Source organism: Oncorhynchus nerka, linkage group LG13 (assembly GCF_034236695.1).
Source record: "Oncorhynchus nerka isolate Pitt River linkage group LG13, Oner_Uvic_2.0, whole genome shotgun sequence".
Classification (NCBI taxonomy): Eukaryota; Metazoa; Chordata; class Actinopteri; order Salmoniformes; family Salmonidae; genus Oncorhynchus; species Oncorhynchus nerka.
The window spans coordinates 52,091,093-52,106,534 of NC_088408.1; the positions used below are offsets into that span (position 1 = coordinate 52,091,093).

General features: G+C 41.7%; 2 protein-coding genes across 2 annotated transcripts; one reads left to right on the forward strand and one right to left on the reverse strand.

The window, feature by feature from the left end:
- Positions 1 to 1,039: 1,039 nt before the first annotated feature.
- On the forward strand, positions 1,040 to 9,637 carry LOC115139675 (protein RD3-like). The gene is made up of 3 exons (XM_029677304.2): positions 1,040 to 1,200; positions 5,515 to 5,841; positions 8,747 to 9,637. Exons 2-3 carry the CDS (start codon positions 5,549 to 5,551, stop codon positions 9,102 to 9,104), a joined length of 651 nt encoding a protein of 216 aa, XP_029533164.1. The 5' UTR covers positions 1,040 to 1,200; positions 5,515 to 5,548; the 3' UTR covers positions 9,105 to 9,637.
- A 612-nt stretch (positions 9,638 to 10,249) lies between these two features.
- LOC115139674 (ADP-ribosylation factor-like protein 6-interacting protein 4) lies at positions 10,250 to 14,616 on the reverse strand. Its single transcript, XM_029677302.2, has 7 exons — positions 14,394 to 14,616; positions 13,761 to 14,061; positions 13,519 to 13,653; positions 13,315 to 13,376; positions 13,095 to 13,190; positions 12,895 to 12,987; positions 10,250 to 11,238 (listed from the first exon to the last, which is right to left on the reverse strand). The coding sequence occupies exons 1-7, from the start codon at positions 14,394 to 14,396 to the stop codon at positions 11,188 to 11,190; spliced, it is 741 nt and encodes a 246-aa protein (XP_029533162.1). The 5' UTR covers positions 14,397 to 14,616; the 3' UTR covers positions 10,250 to 11,187.
- Positions 14,617 to 15,442: the final 826 nt, after the last annotated feature.

Here is a 15,442-nt window from a genome sequence, read left to right on the forward strand (position 1 = left end):
CCAAATATTGACATTAGGGATAGTCAAAATATGTGAAATATGTGAACGTCCAAATCAACATTTTGGTCATTCGAACAGCGTGTGTCCATCCGAGGGGAGATGTGAAAGGAGATGTGCTGTGAAAAGAGCCCTTTATCTTGGTGCTACTGACGTGCTTTGTGTCTTTCTCCAGGGCCTGATTGATGCAGGGGTTTACAGGGGCCTATGATTTCTTAATCCAGCCCCATCTGTTTCAGAAGTAAAAACAAATTTTTGACTTAAACAGAATATTACTTATTTACTTATTCTTTATCGTACAGCTATGAAAGTTATATATTTAAAACCACCAGCTCAAAAGAGTTCCCGAGTGGTCTAAGGCACTGCATCTCAGTGCTAGAGGTGTCACTACAGCCCTGGTTTGATTCCAGGCTGTATCACAACCGGCCGTGATTGGGAGTCCCATAGGTCGGTGCACAATTGGCCCAGCGTTGTCCATGTTAGGGCTTGGCCGGGGTAGGCTGTCATTGTACATAAGCTTTTGTTCTTAACTGACTTGCCTAGTTAAATAAAGGTTAAAAAAAATAGGAATCCAGCGATGTCTGTGTCCCGATCAAGTCCGCTGAGAGCAGCTTTTCTAAGGACCGCCCCATTGATGTGACATAGCAATGAGCTGAATTTTTTGTATTGTAATGATGCAGCCAACCACTGGACAGAGCCAAAGAGGCGTATATTCAGAGAAGCCAAAAATGGGCACTGTAGTCTTCCGAGGGGCTATTAAAAGGCGTCTGGGTCGACCCATCAGTCTTGTCATGTCATCTCTCTCTCTTCCCCCCTCCTTTTATCTCTCTACCTCCCTCTCAGCTGATAGAGCTTATTGAGGCCAAATAGGTTTAGGAGCATCGCTATGGCAACAGGGAGTCGTAAGAGGCTTCACCAAGCACCTCATCAGGAGCTGTGATCCGCTTTTTCCCTTTGAGACAGTGCCCCCAACCTCCTGGAACAAGAAACAACAGGCTAGGCCTCCCGGGGGGGGGGGGGGGGGGGGAAGGGTGGGGGTTACGATTAAGAGTGTGTGTGTTCAGATAATACCCCTCCTGCTTGTGAAGTATCGTGCGACCAACAGAAATACATCTGTCTTTTGGTCCAAGGACTTCATATCATATATTCACTCCACTGTGAATTCACTTCCTGCTATAGGTCCCGAGACTAACAAGAGTTCAGGTAAGCAGAGTTTATTCATTCAATGCTTTGTTTTAGTTCAAGGGGAAATTTGTAGTAGCACTATGGACTACAATACTGTGTGTCAAGTGAGATTTCTGGTAGTCAGGGTGTTAAAAGTGGGAAATATAGTCACATAAATGTATTTGTTGGATGAATTTCCTGTCTGAGATAGAAGCACTATAGATTAGACGAGATCATCTTTAACCTTAAATCTAATAACACCTACCTACAATTGCATGACAATTAAATAACAGGCAAGCCAATAAACTAGAAAATTCCATGTGTTTGAGCTAATTACATTATTAGCCGTGTTTATAGCTGGTGCTGACATGCAACCTGTGTCCGGATCATGTTCAGACAGGTGTAGACGATTAAAAGAGACATTGTCAACCGATTTTGATCAGATCTTATGAGTGTAAAGATCAGGACTAATGAGGCATGTAAGCAACAGGTAGATATGTTCTATGTGTTCTATTTCTATGCTTCTCATTTGTATGTTTCATTTTTTAGTATTTTACTTTTGGTTTTGTACACCAGCTTCAAACAACTGAAAATACAATATTTGTCGTTATGGAAAATATATTTCACAGCAGTTTAGATGGTACAATGATTCTCTACGCAGTGATTACTTGTTTTGACACAAATTAAAATAAGGTGAACTATTCAAATTTTAGCAACTAGGAAATGGCAGAACAATTTCTGCATATTTTCCTTAAAATATAATTATTTGAGATTAATATTACTGTCCCCACTACAACAACAAAAATACTTCATTCCTATGGAGGACTGCTCCTACTGGGGAGTGCCAATATGGTCAACCGGTGGCTTCAAAGCCTCTCGATGGCCAATACATAGCATCAGTAATCCAGGGTTAATATATAGATTTTTACTTAGTTACAGTTCATATAAGTAAATCAGTGAATTGAAATAAATTCATTAGGCCCTGATCTATAGATTTTACATACATATGGGAATACAGATATGCATCTGTTGGTCACACATACCTTAAAAAGAAAGTAGGTAGCTGCGTGGATCAGAAAACCAGTCATCTGGGTGTGACCACCATTTACCTCATGCAGCGCGACACATCTCCTTCGCAAAGAGTTGATCAGGCTGTTGATTGTGATCAGGCTGTCTCACACTTCAATGGCTGTGCGAAGTTCCTGGATATTGTTGGATAACATGCTGTTGGATAACATGCTGTCGTACATGTCGATCCGGAGCATCCAAAACATGCTCAACGGGTGACATGTCTGGTGTGTATGCAGGCCATGGAAGAACTGGGGCATTTTCACCTTCCAGGAATTATGTATAGATCCTTGCGACATGGGGCCGGGCATGAATGGCACGACAAATCTCGTCACAGTAGATCTGTGCATTCAAACTGCCATCGATAAAATGCAATTGTATTTGTTGTCTGCCCATAGCTTATGACTGCCCATACCATAACCCCACGGCCACCACTCTGTTCACAATGTTGACATCAGCAAACCACTCACCCACACGACGCCACATACGTGGTCTGCGGTTGTGAGACCGGTTGGACGTAACTACCTAATTCTCTATAACAACGCTCGAGGCGGCTTATGGTAGAGAAATTAACATTGAATTCTCTGGCAACAGCTCTGGTGGACATTCCTGCAGTCAGCATGTCAAATGCACACTCCCTCAAAACTTGAGACATCTGTGGCATTGTGTTGTGTGACAAAACTGCACATTTTAGAGTGGCCTTTTATTGTCCCCAGCACAAGGTGCACCTGTTAAATGATCATTCTGTGTAATCAGCATCTTTATATGCCACACCTGTCAGGTGAATGGACTATCTTGGCAAAGGAGAAATGCTCTCCATCACGGATGTAAACAAATGTGTGCACAGAATTTTTGTGCGAATGGAAAATGTCTGGGATCTTTTATTTCAGCTCATGAAATATGGGACCAACACTTTACATGTTGCGTTTATATTTTTGTTCAGTGTACATAATTGGATTTATCTCATGCCGTCTCTCTCTGTCCAATACGCCCCTGAAGCATATGTTTATAAACACACTCTTAATCTACATGATTTACAATACAAAACCAACACAAACATACAAAATATACATCGATATCAAAATCTCCCCCCAAAACTAGAAGAAAAAACCAATACAGTGCACATACTTTTTTTGAAGTGGCACTGGTGGCCAAATTCATTATCTGTTCGATTAATTATGTGTATAACAAACAATACCAGGGTAGCCTAATACCAGGGTAGCCTAGTGGTTAGAGCGTTGGTCTAGTAACCGGAAGGTTGCAAGTTCAAACCCCCGACAAGGTACAAATCTGTTGTTCTGTCCCTGAACAGGCAGTTAACCCACTGTTCCTAGGCCGTCATTGAAAATAAGAATTTGTTCTTAACTGACTTGCCTAGTTAGATAAAGGTAAAATAAATTGTACAAATGTATAACCTGGCCTCCTCAGTTTTAATGGACATGGCAACCCTGAAGAGTTTGACATGAATTGGAAGTAAGCAACTTTGGTTGTGATTGATCCATGAAGTAGTGCACTATGTAGGGAACAGGGTGCCATTTGGAACACAATGATAGTGGATGTGAAGGGATATTATGGGCTTTGGCTTGTACAGACACCTGAATAACAGGAGTGTGTGTGTGTGTGTGAGAGACAACGATCTCTGTGCTGTTCCCCTTTGGGGATATTTTTTAAATCTGTGATAACAGCCTGTCCGGCGGAGACAGCCTCCAAACTGTTGTAAAAAAAAAACGGCATTAGCTAACGAGGTACACACAGTACCTGTACCTCCCATGGTTTACATTGATGTGACCACAACCTAGGCTAAACAGACTATCTAGACATTCACCCAATCCATCCAGCGATATCAAGAAATGACTAACAAACCTCACTTATACAAAATATAAGATTATAAAATTGATTAAGATTAAAATGATGCAATGTATTTTAGTACAGTGCCATTTCCATTTAGTTGACCTGATTCATCAAAGATACAGTATACTGAGAAAAACGTCATTGCACAAAAGCAACCCTTTCAGACAAACAATCCATACCACAACCTAGCAAACACAGTATACTTTTCTTTTGGTGCAGAGGCAAAGAATTACAGTGCATTCGGTAAGTATTCAAGCCCCTTGACTTTGTCAAAATGTTGTTACGTTACAGCCTTATTCCAAATTGGAATAAAATGTTTTTTAACCTCATCAAATCTACACACAATACTTCATAAATGACAAAGCAAAAACAGATTTTTAGACATTTTTGCTAATATATAAAAAAAAATTAAAAAACGGAAATATCACATTTACATAAGTATTCAAACTCTTTAGACAGTACTTTGTTTAAGCAGCTTTGGCAGCGATTACAGTCTCAAGTCTTCTTGAGTATGACGTTACAAGTGTATTTGGGGAGTTTCTTCCATTTTTCTCTGCATATCCTCACAAGCTCTGTCAGGTTGGATGGGGAGCGTCGCTGCACAGCTATTTTCAGGTCTCCAGAGATGTTCGATCGGGTTCAAGTCCGGACTCTGGCTGGGCCACTCAAGGACATTCAGAGAAGTGTCCCGAAGCCACTCCTGCGTTGTCTAGGTTGTGTGCTTAGGGTCGTTGTCCTGTTGAAAGGTGAACCTTCGCCCCAGTCTGAGGTCCTGAACTCTCCAGAGCAGGTTTTCATCAAGGATCTCTGTACTTTGCTCCGTTCGCCTTTCCCTCAATTCTGACAAAGTCTCCTAGTCCCTACTGTTGAAAAACATCCCCACGGCATGATGCTGCCACCAACATGCTTCACCGTAGGGATGGTGACAGGTTTCCTCCAGACATGGCGTTTGGCATTTGCACCTAAGTGTCCAATCTTGGTTTCATCAGACCAGACCATCTTGTTTCTCATGGTTTGGGAGTCCTTTAGGTGCCTTTTGGCAAACTCCATGCAGGCTGTCATGTGCCTTTTAATTCCAAGCTTCTTCCATTTAAGAATTGAATTTACCACAGGTGGACTCCAACCAAGTTGTAGAAACATCTCAAGGATGATCAATGGAAACAGGATGCACCTGAGCACAATTTCAAGTCTTATATAAAAGAGTCTGAATACTTATTTATATAAGGCATTTCTGTTTATGCTTTGTCATTATGGGGTATCGTGTGTAGATTGATGACATTTACATTAAAAAAAATAATCTATTTCAGAATAAGGCTTGTAACGTATCAAAATGTGGAAAAAGTCAAGGGGTCTGAATACTTCCCAAATGCACTGTATGCCATGTACTGAATTACACCATGTTCTCTTCTTACGCTCTGGTTCCTACCATGCAAGCACATGGTAAAAGGGGGACAAGGCAACAGTGGTGATGGCCTCGTGGTTCGGTTGGAGCAGCGAGCCGGACTACCGGAGTCCACGGCGGGACCCATCTGACGTGGTCACAAACACCCTGATGCTGGAGCTCAGCTGGCAGCTGAAGGAGGCAGAGAGGATGCAGCGTGAGAGGGACAACGAGTATCGGCGCCTTCAGACAGGCGTGGACTACACCTGGCTGGTCAACACGCCACGCAACACCTACAATGTGTCGACTGGCGAGAGGCTGGGCCTGGAGGACCTGTGCTCCAAGGTGCATCCGTCCTACTGTGGAACCGTCATACTGAGGTGAAAAACCCTTGTCGTGACCTTATTTGTTTCTTTACTTAACCCCATAATCTACACTGGCCTTCTGGTCAAGTTATCTATCCAACCGTTGACCCCCATTGATTCGATGGTGTTCTCATGATCGATTACTCTCTTACTCCTGTTAGAGTTGCGTCAATTCGAATCTGGTATCAGGATAAATATGATAATGAGTCACCGATTGTATACTATGTATTTTTTATTAGCTAAACAATAAGTGGTAAATGCAATTTTCGTATATACGGGCTCTCTGTCCCACCTCGCAGGGCAAACAGAGAACTGACTTGTTCTTGACAAAGATATTATAAATATACCCTGACATAAATAGTTCCTGCTTCTGAGCCGGCCTGTCAGAGTAGAGACTGGGCGTGGTTTAAACTCACCCAGCCTATCGTTGATTGTTGTCGTACGAGCTGGTACCAGCCCCCGGGCGCTCCAGTTGATAGATGTAACTTGCTGTGAAGAATATCTATGCGCTCATGCTCGATACCGTTATCTCGCACCTGGCTCCTGTTATCTAACAAAAGACAGTTTGTTCTCGCAACACTACGTTCTGAATGTGCCCCCCCAACTCATTGCACAGTGCCTGTCTTCATGTTATTCTGTATTTTTCCATCATGAGAAAGGCCCATGGCCCTGAAACTGTTAGCAAAGTTTCAAGTCAGCTATGTTGCAAAACACATACATACATCCACACAAGCCAACAGCAGATAATATTTAACACATATATGGTAACGGGCTATAGTGCATAACACAGAATCCTCATACTCCCTGAACGAACCCTCTGACCAAGGTTGTGTTCAGTAGGGCATGCAATGGAAAACTAAAGTGAGCATTTCTTATTTAAACAACTCTAGGTAGTCCCTTCCTGTTTTAGTCCATTTGATGCCAAATTAACACTACCCTGCTCAGCACAAAGCAGTTCAAATTGGGAAAGGTGAAGCTATCGATTGGTTGTCTCAGGTGTCTTGCACTAATCGTTAGTTGGTGCTAGTTGATCTATTTGTGGAAAGGTGGTACTGACCTAGGTGTTATCCGAGGGCTCAGTCAGGTGATAATTGAATATTAACCACAGGTACTGGAAGGAAGCCCATTGGGGAATGAGAGGTGGTTTCAGGTAAATCAACTCCCACTGGTTTTGTACGTGCAGAGGATCATTATCCCTGGACCATTGTGAAAAACATACGACGTGCAGTATAATGTACAGTAGCTGTTGAGATAGAGTTCAGATATTTGATGGTGATTTTCCTTCTGTGGAGAGAAAATGTACCCACATTAATAATTGGCAGAGAGAGAGAGAGTGAGTTGGTGGAGGGAACAGAAAACACTGGAGGCCAATCTGCCAAATCAACAGGAGTAAAGGGCTGGTGGGGGCTGGTCTATTTAAAGGCATCCTAAGAACTTATCAGCCTTGTCTTGAGGGGAGTAAGTGGCTTTAGTTGGCAAGCCTTCCTGTCTCTCCCCCTGCCCTGCTGTTCATGCAGACAGAGGGGCCATCGTTAGCTATCTACCTGCTATACTGGCTGATGGGCAAGGGACTTGAGAGCACTGATGTCACAAAAGCATGGGGAAAAGCAGAGACGCTCTTCCGATATACAGGTCTGCCAAAATAAAGGATGCAAAGTATATGGAAGCAGCACATGCTTTCAATACACATGCTTTCAAAACAGGTGTGGTTTTCTGAGCTTATTAAGCAATTAACATCAGATCATGCTTATGGTCATGTATAAAAATGCCCAGTTGACCATAATTTTGGCTTCCATGGCTAGAAGAGATCTCAATGACTTTGAAAGATGGGTCGCAAAGTAGCATAAGGGGTTTTAAGGGTGTGTGTGTGCGTGTGTCTCAGTCACCAGATCTCAACCCAATTGAACAAATTATGGGAGATTCTGGAGCGGTGCCTGAGAAAGCGTTTTCCACCACCATCAACAAAACACCAAATTATGGAATTTCTCATGGAAGAATGGTGTCGCATCCCTCAATAGAGTTCCAGACACTTCTATGCCAAGGCGCATTAAAGCTTATCTGGCGGCTCGTGGTGGCCTGACGCCTTATTAACACCCTACTAAAACACTTAATGTTGGTGTTTCCTTTATTTTGGCAGTTAACTATATAATAGGCTTTTTTGGATAAAATGTTTTTCTAGTGCATTAGTGATAGCACATGTTGTGGTGGTACAGTGAGAATGGTATAAGCTGGTGAGTGGAATAGCTTGCGCTCATCCCCTTCCCACGCGTTTCAAATGTAAGCTCCTTTGACCCCTCCATGAGTAAAAGTGGATGCGCACACAGTTTTTCCCCTGAAACCATAACCAGGCAAAGTGAAACAAAGCCATTGATTATAGCGGGTGGCTAAAGGGTAGTTTGGTTTGTACCATTTTAAAATCCACAGATGAAACATCATTCAATCCAGATGCATGTGTATTGGGGGTGGTTGGGAACCATGCTCGTGTGATGAGTACCTGAGCCTGAGACCTGAAGACTTGTGTTGGCTCCTTGTATCAATGCCTAGGCAAAGTATTGTGGTGTGCAAGATACCCGGATTTGAACCCTGGCCAGCAACATGAAGACCTGCGCTGGCTCCCTGAGTTAATTCCTTGGCTGGAGCTCAGGGGGCTAACCTAACAGTCATGTAGCGCAAAGGAAACTTGTGTTCGAAACCCGACCGGTCACACATAGCTGAGGGTTCAGGGTTTCAAAATTCCTGGAACTTTCATTAAATTCCCTGGTTTCCCCGAAATTGGGAGGGAATAAGCAGGAAATCTGTAATTGTCCATCCAGGATTTCAGGAAAACCAGGGAATATATGGAGAGTTCCAGGAATTTTGCAACCCCAGCTGAGACTGATGTGACTTCTCTCTCTTTCCTTGTTCCCTACCTGACGTCCAGGTTCCGCCAGGTGGTGACTGAGAACGAGCCAGAGATGCAGGAGGTGTTGGCCCTTTTCCGCTCTGTCATCCTCGAGGCCCTGGACCGCCTGAGGGAGGAGCAGGAGGCACAGCGGCTCTCGCGCCAGTGGAACAACAAGCGGGCCATGAGTATGTCTCTCATGAATTTCAAGTCACGCATCAAAATCAACCCCTTTGGCAGCACCGTGGGCCTGACCTCGACCAGGGGGGAGGGCGAGCTGAAGACGGTGTCGGAAGACGTGGAGAAGGCGCTGGAAGAGAGGGCTGACAGGGCCCAGAGGGTTAGGAGCATGCCTGACTTCAGACACAAAGGGCTTTACACTACCAAGGCCATCTGAGCTGGGGATGCACAAGACAGTGTTGTGGTTCAGCGGGGGACGGAGAGAAGCTAGTGAGATGTAGCCTATAATAATCCCCCCGGAACCTGCCCAGTCTGCTTTGCACAATAATGGGGAGAAATAGGAGACATCTCTCCCATCCTCTCCTTTGGCAGGATGGGGTGATCCCTATTGAATGCTTTTGACTGGGGAGCTATGCTTAGAATACTTCACAATGAGATTGTCAGACACCTTATTTGCTGTACTGTACTATTGAAATCTTTGTGTTGTAAATGATACATTTTCAGTGCCTTTTCAACTTGATAACTATTTATACTTAAAACTAATTAACCAATGAGACTTACATTAAAAGAAATTAACAAGAAGTTCTGTGACATTTTTAGAACTGTAAAAGGGAAGTAGTACTAAAAACAGCTTTAGACCATTTAAAGAAGAAAATGTATCACTGACTGCTCTATTACACTATGTTCAGTATGAAATTGTATCGATCTTTTAATGCTTTAGTTGGAATACAACGCATCTTGATTCACGTCTGTGTTGTCAGTCTTACTTCATTGCTATTGACTTATTTCTGTGCAAATATTTTGAAAGCCCATCACCTTCTTATGGCATTTTCTCAAGAGAGAAGCAGAAAATCCACATTTTCTAAGTGGTAAGTATATAGGCACTGTTGTATTGCATAGCAACTAATATCCAGGAGCCTGTGCCATTTGCTGTGTCCAAGAAATTTGACAAATCCTAGATACAGGACAAACTGTCTGACAACAGTTTCACAATGGCAGCAATAATTCACATACAAAGGGAATTGATGTTTTGTATCGGAACATTGCACATCACTACTGTAGAGTATAACAGCAGCAGTTTATTGCTGTTGAGAAAAGAGCTGTTGTATTGAGTGGACTGTCACAAATCAAGTTGCCTTCACAAAGTATAACACTCATCCAAAATACATTTGATTTACATGGGATGACATCCAGTTATGGGTCTCAGATTTGTATTTGTACATTCTATAGATGAATCTGATAAATTAAATATAGATGTCTTAAACACCAACCATTAAAGAAATAAAACTCCAGGGGATACAGTCAAGAGTTAGCTGCAGGACAGTTTTGTCCGTTCTTTAAAACATAGATCATCAAACAATGCAATGCCAGACTGGTGTTTTATTTGACAGATTACACTACAATGAAGCTTACACAAATCTTTGTTCATCACATCTGGGTTCAAATAGTATTTGATTCCAAATACTTTGAGCCTGCCTGGAGAGAAAAATGGACAGAGTTGGCACCTTTCCTTTGTTCCATTGTGCCAGGCATGCTTAAAGGGGGAAATCTGCAGTTCAAAACAATAACAAAGCAGACACCCTGCCATTGATTAGGTACATAGCTCAGCTATGGGGCTGGAGAAATTGGATAACAAACTCATGGACAGAGCTATGAAAACAAGGACTGACCATCCATGACAGCCAAATGATGGTTAAAACTATGTTTAAAGGCTATATAGTGTTTGTTTACATTTAAAACAAGCTTATACTTTGGGTCCTGGTGGGGTACGACAGTTAGGTATCTATAAAAGTTATATTCTTCGAGAATAAACGAGTATATCATTCATTTAAATCTAAAAATTGATTTAGCAACAGCAGATTGCCCCTTTGATCAATCCCAAAGAAAACAAATACAATTTGAACTCGGGTAGGTTGTTCATCACTAAGATCTTTGCAGATGACAGTAAATTCCACCACAGCAACACTATCTTGCTTAGCAAACATACAGACAAAAAGTCAGCGACTGGCTCCTTCAATATTATAGTAAAAATTAGTTCTAAAAATCAAAACAGAGACATCGGTTACAAATAGTCTGCAGAAAGGCGCCGGCAACCAAGTGACAGCACGAAGTCAAATTCCGAGACATAGCTTTTACTGACATTTTCAAACAACCTGGGCCATATCCCCAATCTCTTCCTGTGATAATAAACCTAAAAATGTATTTTTTTCAGAGCTTTATCACATGGGTTCTTTCCCTGAGTTCTGTTCTGGAAAAAAGTGGAAGATTCTGGAACGCAACTAACGGTGACGGTCCATGCATTACAATGTGGAGTTGAGGAATTCAAGCAGTTCTGCGCGATTCTTGTCTCTCTGTTGAAAAAATAAAACACACACACAAAATCAGTCAAAAGTTGACACCTACTCATGCAAGGGTTTTTCTTTATTTTTACCGTTTTCTACATTGTAGAATAATAGGGAAGACATCAAAACTATAAAATAACACATACGGAATCATGTAGTAACCAAAAAAAGTGTTAATAAAACAAAATATATTTCATATTTTCCAAAGTAGCCACCCTTTGCCTTGACAGCGTTGCACACTCTTGGCATTCTCTCAACCAGCTTCATGAGGTAGTTACCTGGGATGCCTTATAATTAACAGGTGTGCCTTGTTAAAAGTTAATTTGTGGAATTGCTTTCCTTCTCAATGCATTTGAGCCAATCAGCTGTGTTGTGACGAGGTAGGGGTGGTATACAGAAGATAGCCCTATCTGGTAAAAGACCAAGTCCATATTATGGCAAGAATAGCTCAAATAAGCAAAGAGAAACGACAGTCCATCATTACTTTAAAGACATGAAGGTCAGTCAATCAGGAAAATGTCAAGAACTTTGAAAGTACTGATGAAACTGGCTCTCACGAGGACTGCCACAGGAAAGGAAGACCCAGAGTTACCTTCTCTTCAGAGGATAAGTTCATTAGAGTTACCAGCCACAGAAATTAGAGTCCAAATAAATGCTTCAGAGTTCAAGTAACAGACATCTCAACATCAACCGTTTAGAGGAGGCTGCATGAAATCAGGTCTTCATAGTCACATTTCTGCAAAGAAACCACTAAAGGACACCAAGAAGAAAAGAGACTTGCTTGGGCCAAGAAACATGAGCAATGGACATTAGACCGGTGGAAATCTGTTCCTTGGTTTGATGAGTCCAAATTTGACATTTTTGGTTCCAACCGCCATGTCTTTGTGAGATGCTGAGTAGGTGAACGGATGATCTCCGCATGTGTGGTTCCCACCATCAAGCACGGTCTGATGTATTTAGAATTCAAGGTTAACCAGCATGACTACCACAGCATTCTGCAGCGATATGCCATCCCATTTGGTTTGCACTTAGTGGAACTATTGTTTGTTTTTATCACAACAATGACCCAACCCACCTCTAGGCTGTGTAAGGACTACCAAGAAGCAGTGTTGGAATGCTGCATCAGATGACCTGGCCTTCACAATCAACCAACCTCCACCCAATTGAGATGGTTTGGGATGAGTTGGACCGCAGAGTGAAGGAAAAGCAGCCAACAAGTGCTCAGCATATGTGGGAACTCCTTCAAGACAGTTGGAAAAGCATTCCAGGTGAAGCTGGTTGAGAGAATGCCAAGAGTGTACAAAGCTGAAGTCAAGGCAAAGGGTGGCTACTTTGAAAAATGTCAAATTGATTTATTTGTTTAACACTTTTCTGCTTGCTACATGATTCCATATGTGTTATTTCATAGTTGAGGTCTTCACTATTATTCTACCATGTAGAAAATTGTAAAAATAAAGAAACCTTGAATGAGTAGGTGTCCAAACTTTTGACTGCTATGTATGTATGCATGTATGCATGCATACATACATGTATGCACACACACACGTTTAGCAGACTCTAGCACCAAGAGCGAGTCAACTTAGAATCAGTGAAATCAACTAAGGTCGGTAAACAACCTTCACATACCACAATCATTGCAAGTAAAAACCGTCATGGAATACTCACCAGCTTGTCTTTCTTTGACTTCTTCAATTTCATTTTTATCTTCTTTCCTGAAATCATGCTGAACTTGCTTTTTCTCTTTCTCTCTTTTAAATACTGAAAGACAATTCATTTCAAAATGACAGCTTTCAGACAGCTTCAAACTACAGGTATGGCTGTAGCGCACTTCCTTTAGGAAAAATAGCCCCATACACATTTTCTACCTTGGATATCTGAATAGGTCCAGGTCCAGCGCTTTCCTCCTCCGTCTTCATTTTCTTGTCCTTCTTCCGTTTAAGCTTTTTCTCCCTTTTCCCTTTCTTTTAAAACAGAGTGAAAACAGAGCATATTTGAAATATCTTAAAATGATCATTTGATATCTAACAAGGTACAGACTACACCAACAAAATAATTAGCTACTGAAAACTAATGAATACCTTTTACCTTTTTGAGTTGTTTTTCCTTTTTCCTTTTCTTAGAATTCTTTCTGGACTTGCTGTGGGAATCTAGAAAGGAGATTGCAAAATCTAACTGAGGCTTTAACTGCTTTTTGTATATTTATATAAATAAAATTCAAATTAAAAAATACATAAAAATATTTCAGATACATTTACGTCTTAACTACGGTACATGTACTGGCACACTCACCACTGCTGCTCGAACTACTCCTACTGCCAGAAGAGGAGCGGGATGAGGATGATGAAGAGGATCCTGATGATGAGGATGAGCTGGATGCGGAGGAAGATGATCTACTGCGGCTTTTCCTTTTAATTTTTTCTTTCCCTTCAATAGAAAAATACAGAAGCACAGTGTGTGTTATCCATGACTTCAAGGTAGGCACACACACGTGATATCAGCTGATAAGTGATCACCACAGACCATTAAATTACCTGTACTTGTTGTTCTTCTGTCATCTCTTCCTATGGCGGTCTCAGTACTTCTTCGGTCATATCTTCTTGTGGCAGTCTCAGTACTTCTTCGGTCATCTCTTCTTGTGGCAGTCTCAGTACTTCTTCGGTCATATCTTCTTCTGGAAGTCTCAGTACTTCTTTTGTCATCTCTTCTTCTGGCAGTCTCTGTACTTCTTTTGTCATCTCTTCTAATGTCATCTCTTCTTGTGGAGGACTCAGTACTTCTTCTATCATCTCTTCTTGTGCTGGACTGACTTCTCAATTTGTCTACTTCGGCAGACTAACAAAAATAAATTAAGTCTGTAAGTATTGTGAGGCCAAACCTCTATCATAAGCTCGTCTGAGTTTACAAACCCAGACAGAGCAGTAGATTAGTAGGCTAAATTAGTTAGCCTAGCCGTTCATGCAGATTGGAGTTAGGAAAAAGTTGGCGATAACTCTCTCCGGTTGTCACCCATCAGATCGACACTGGTGAATTTCGGTAAGGTGGCTTACTAATTGCGCTGACAAGTTAGCTAGCTAGCTAACGTTAGCGCTCATATATAATAGCAAGTTGCATATAACGTTAACGGAAGTGAAGAAGGCTATGGAGCTAGCTCGCTAGGTACTTACCATGGTGGCTGTTGTTTCGACGAAAAAAAAGAGGTGAATGCAATAAAAGTTGTTGATTCTCAAAGCTATATTCTCTATACTAATATTCAGAAATTAATAGCAATGCTTCAACGAGGGTAGTTATTTGTAAATATAACGTTATGACTGTAAGAGTTGACTGGTTGGCTAGTTTGCTGACAACACCATGGAGCCATTTTACATCCCACAATGCACCGTTAATTTATTAAAGGAACACCACAATATTTTTAAACCTCGATGCGGACACGTTATTTTCGGTTTGATGGCTTTGGCAGCAAGGTAATAATTAAAACAGAAAGAGAGAAAATGTCTGTCTCTAATAGGATACACGAGTCCTGAATACACAAAATAATTCAGTGACATATTTGATGCTCCTTATACAGAATAAACCTGACCTCTCATAGTTTATTAAAAATGTCTTAAAAAAAAGAAACTCATAATAAAACATGGAATTTGGGAGCGCGTTCCATAGCTAGGCGAGGAGACGCAACAACCAATGGTTGCGTGCCAAGTCATCGGACGTGTCATCCACTGACAAATCGCGGTCTATGTGGTCAAAGGATGAAGAATCATTATGCCATATTCAAAATAACTGAGAACTCGGAAATGTCAGACTTCCAACTTCAGTGTTGCGGTGTTCACATCTACTGGGAATTCGGGCAAATATCAGGTCAAATCATGACGTCAGTGATCTTCAGGTTGGAAAGCCGGAGCTCTAGAAAGAGGCCAGAGATCCCGAGTTGGAATTCCGAGTTGGATGACTGTTCAAATCGATTTTTCTCAATCGGAGCTCCCAGCTGTGTTGAACACACTGAAGTCAAAAGTCGGAAATAGTCGAGTTCCCAGTTCCGAGTTATCAGTTGTTTAGTTCACGACAACTGGAAACTATGAAAAAAACGAGCTCCGACTGGGAAATTCGTTTTGAATGGTCATCCGACTCTCTGGCATCTTTCTAGAGCTCCGATTGTCTTGATAGCACAATTGATAGTCTTGTCTTGGCCCTTGAAAATGTACGCCTTCTCCGTTCTGAT

What these genes read in the sequence shown, in the direction of transcription:
- LOC115139675 (XM_029677304.2), top strand. Translation starts at nt 5,549, where the DNA reads ATGGCCTCGTGGTTCGGTTGGAGCAGCGAGCCGGACTACCGGAGTCCA. An exon ending in TGTGGAACCGTCATACTGAG is followed by an intron (nt 5,842 to 8,746) that starts GTGAAAAACCCT and finishes CCTGACGTCCAG; the next exon opens with GTTCCGCCAGGTGGTGACTG.
- LOC115139674 (XM_029677302.2), bottom strand. An exon ending in AGGAAAAACAACTCAAAAAG is followed by an intron (nt 13,191 to 13,314) that starts GTAAAAGGTATT and finishes CTGTTTTAAAAG; the next exon opens with AAAGGGAAAAGGGAGAAAAA. An exon ending in AGTCAAAGAAAGACAAGCTG is followed by an intron (nt 11,239 to 12,894) that starts GTGAGTATTCCA and finishes TTTTTTCAACAG; the next exon opens with AGAGACAAGAATCGCGCAGA.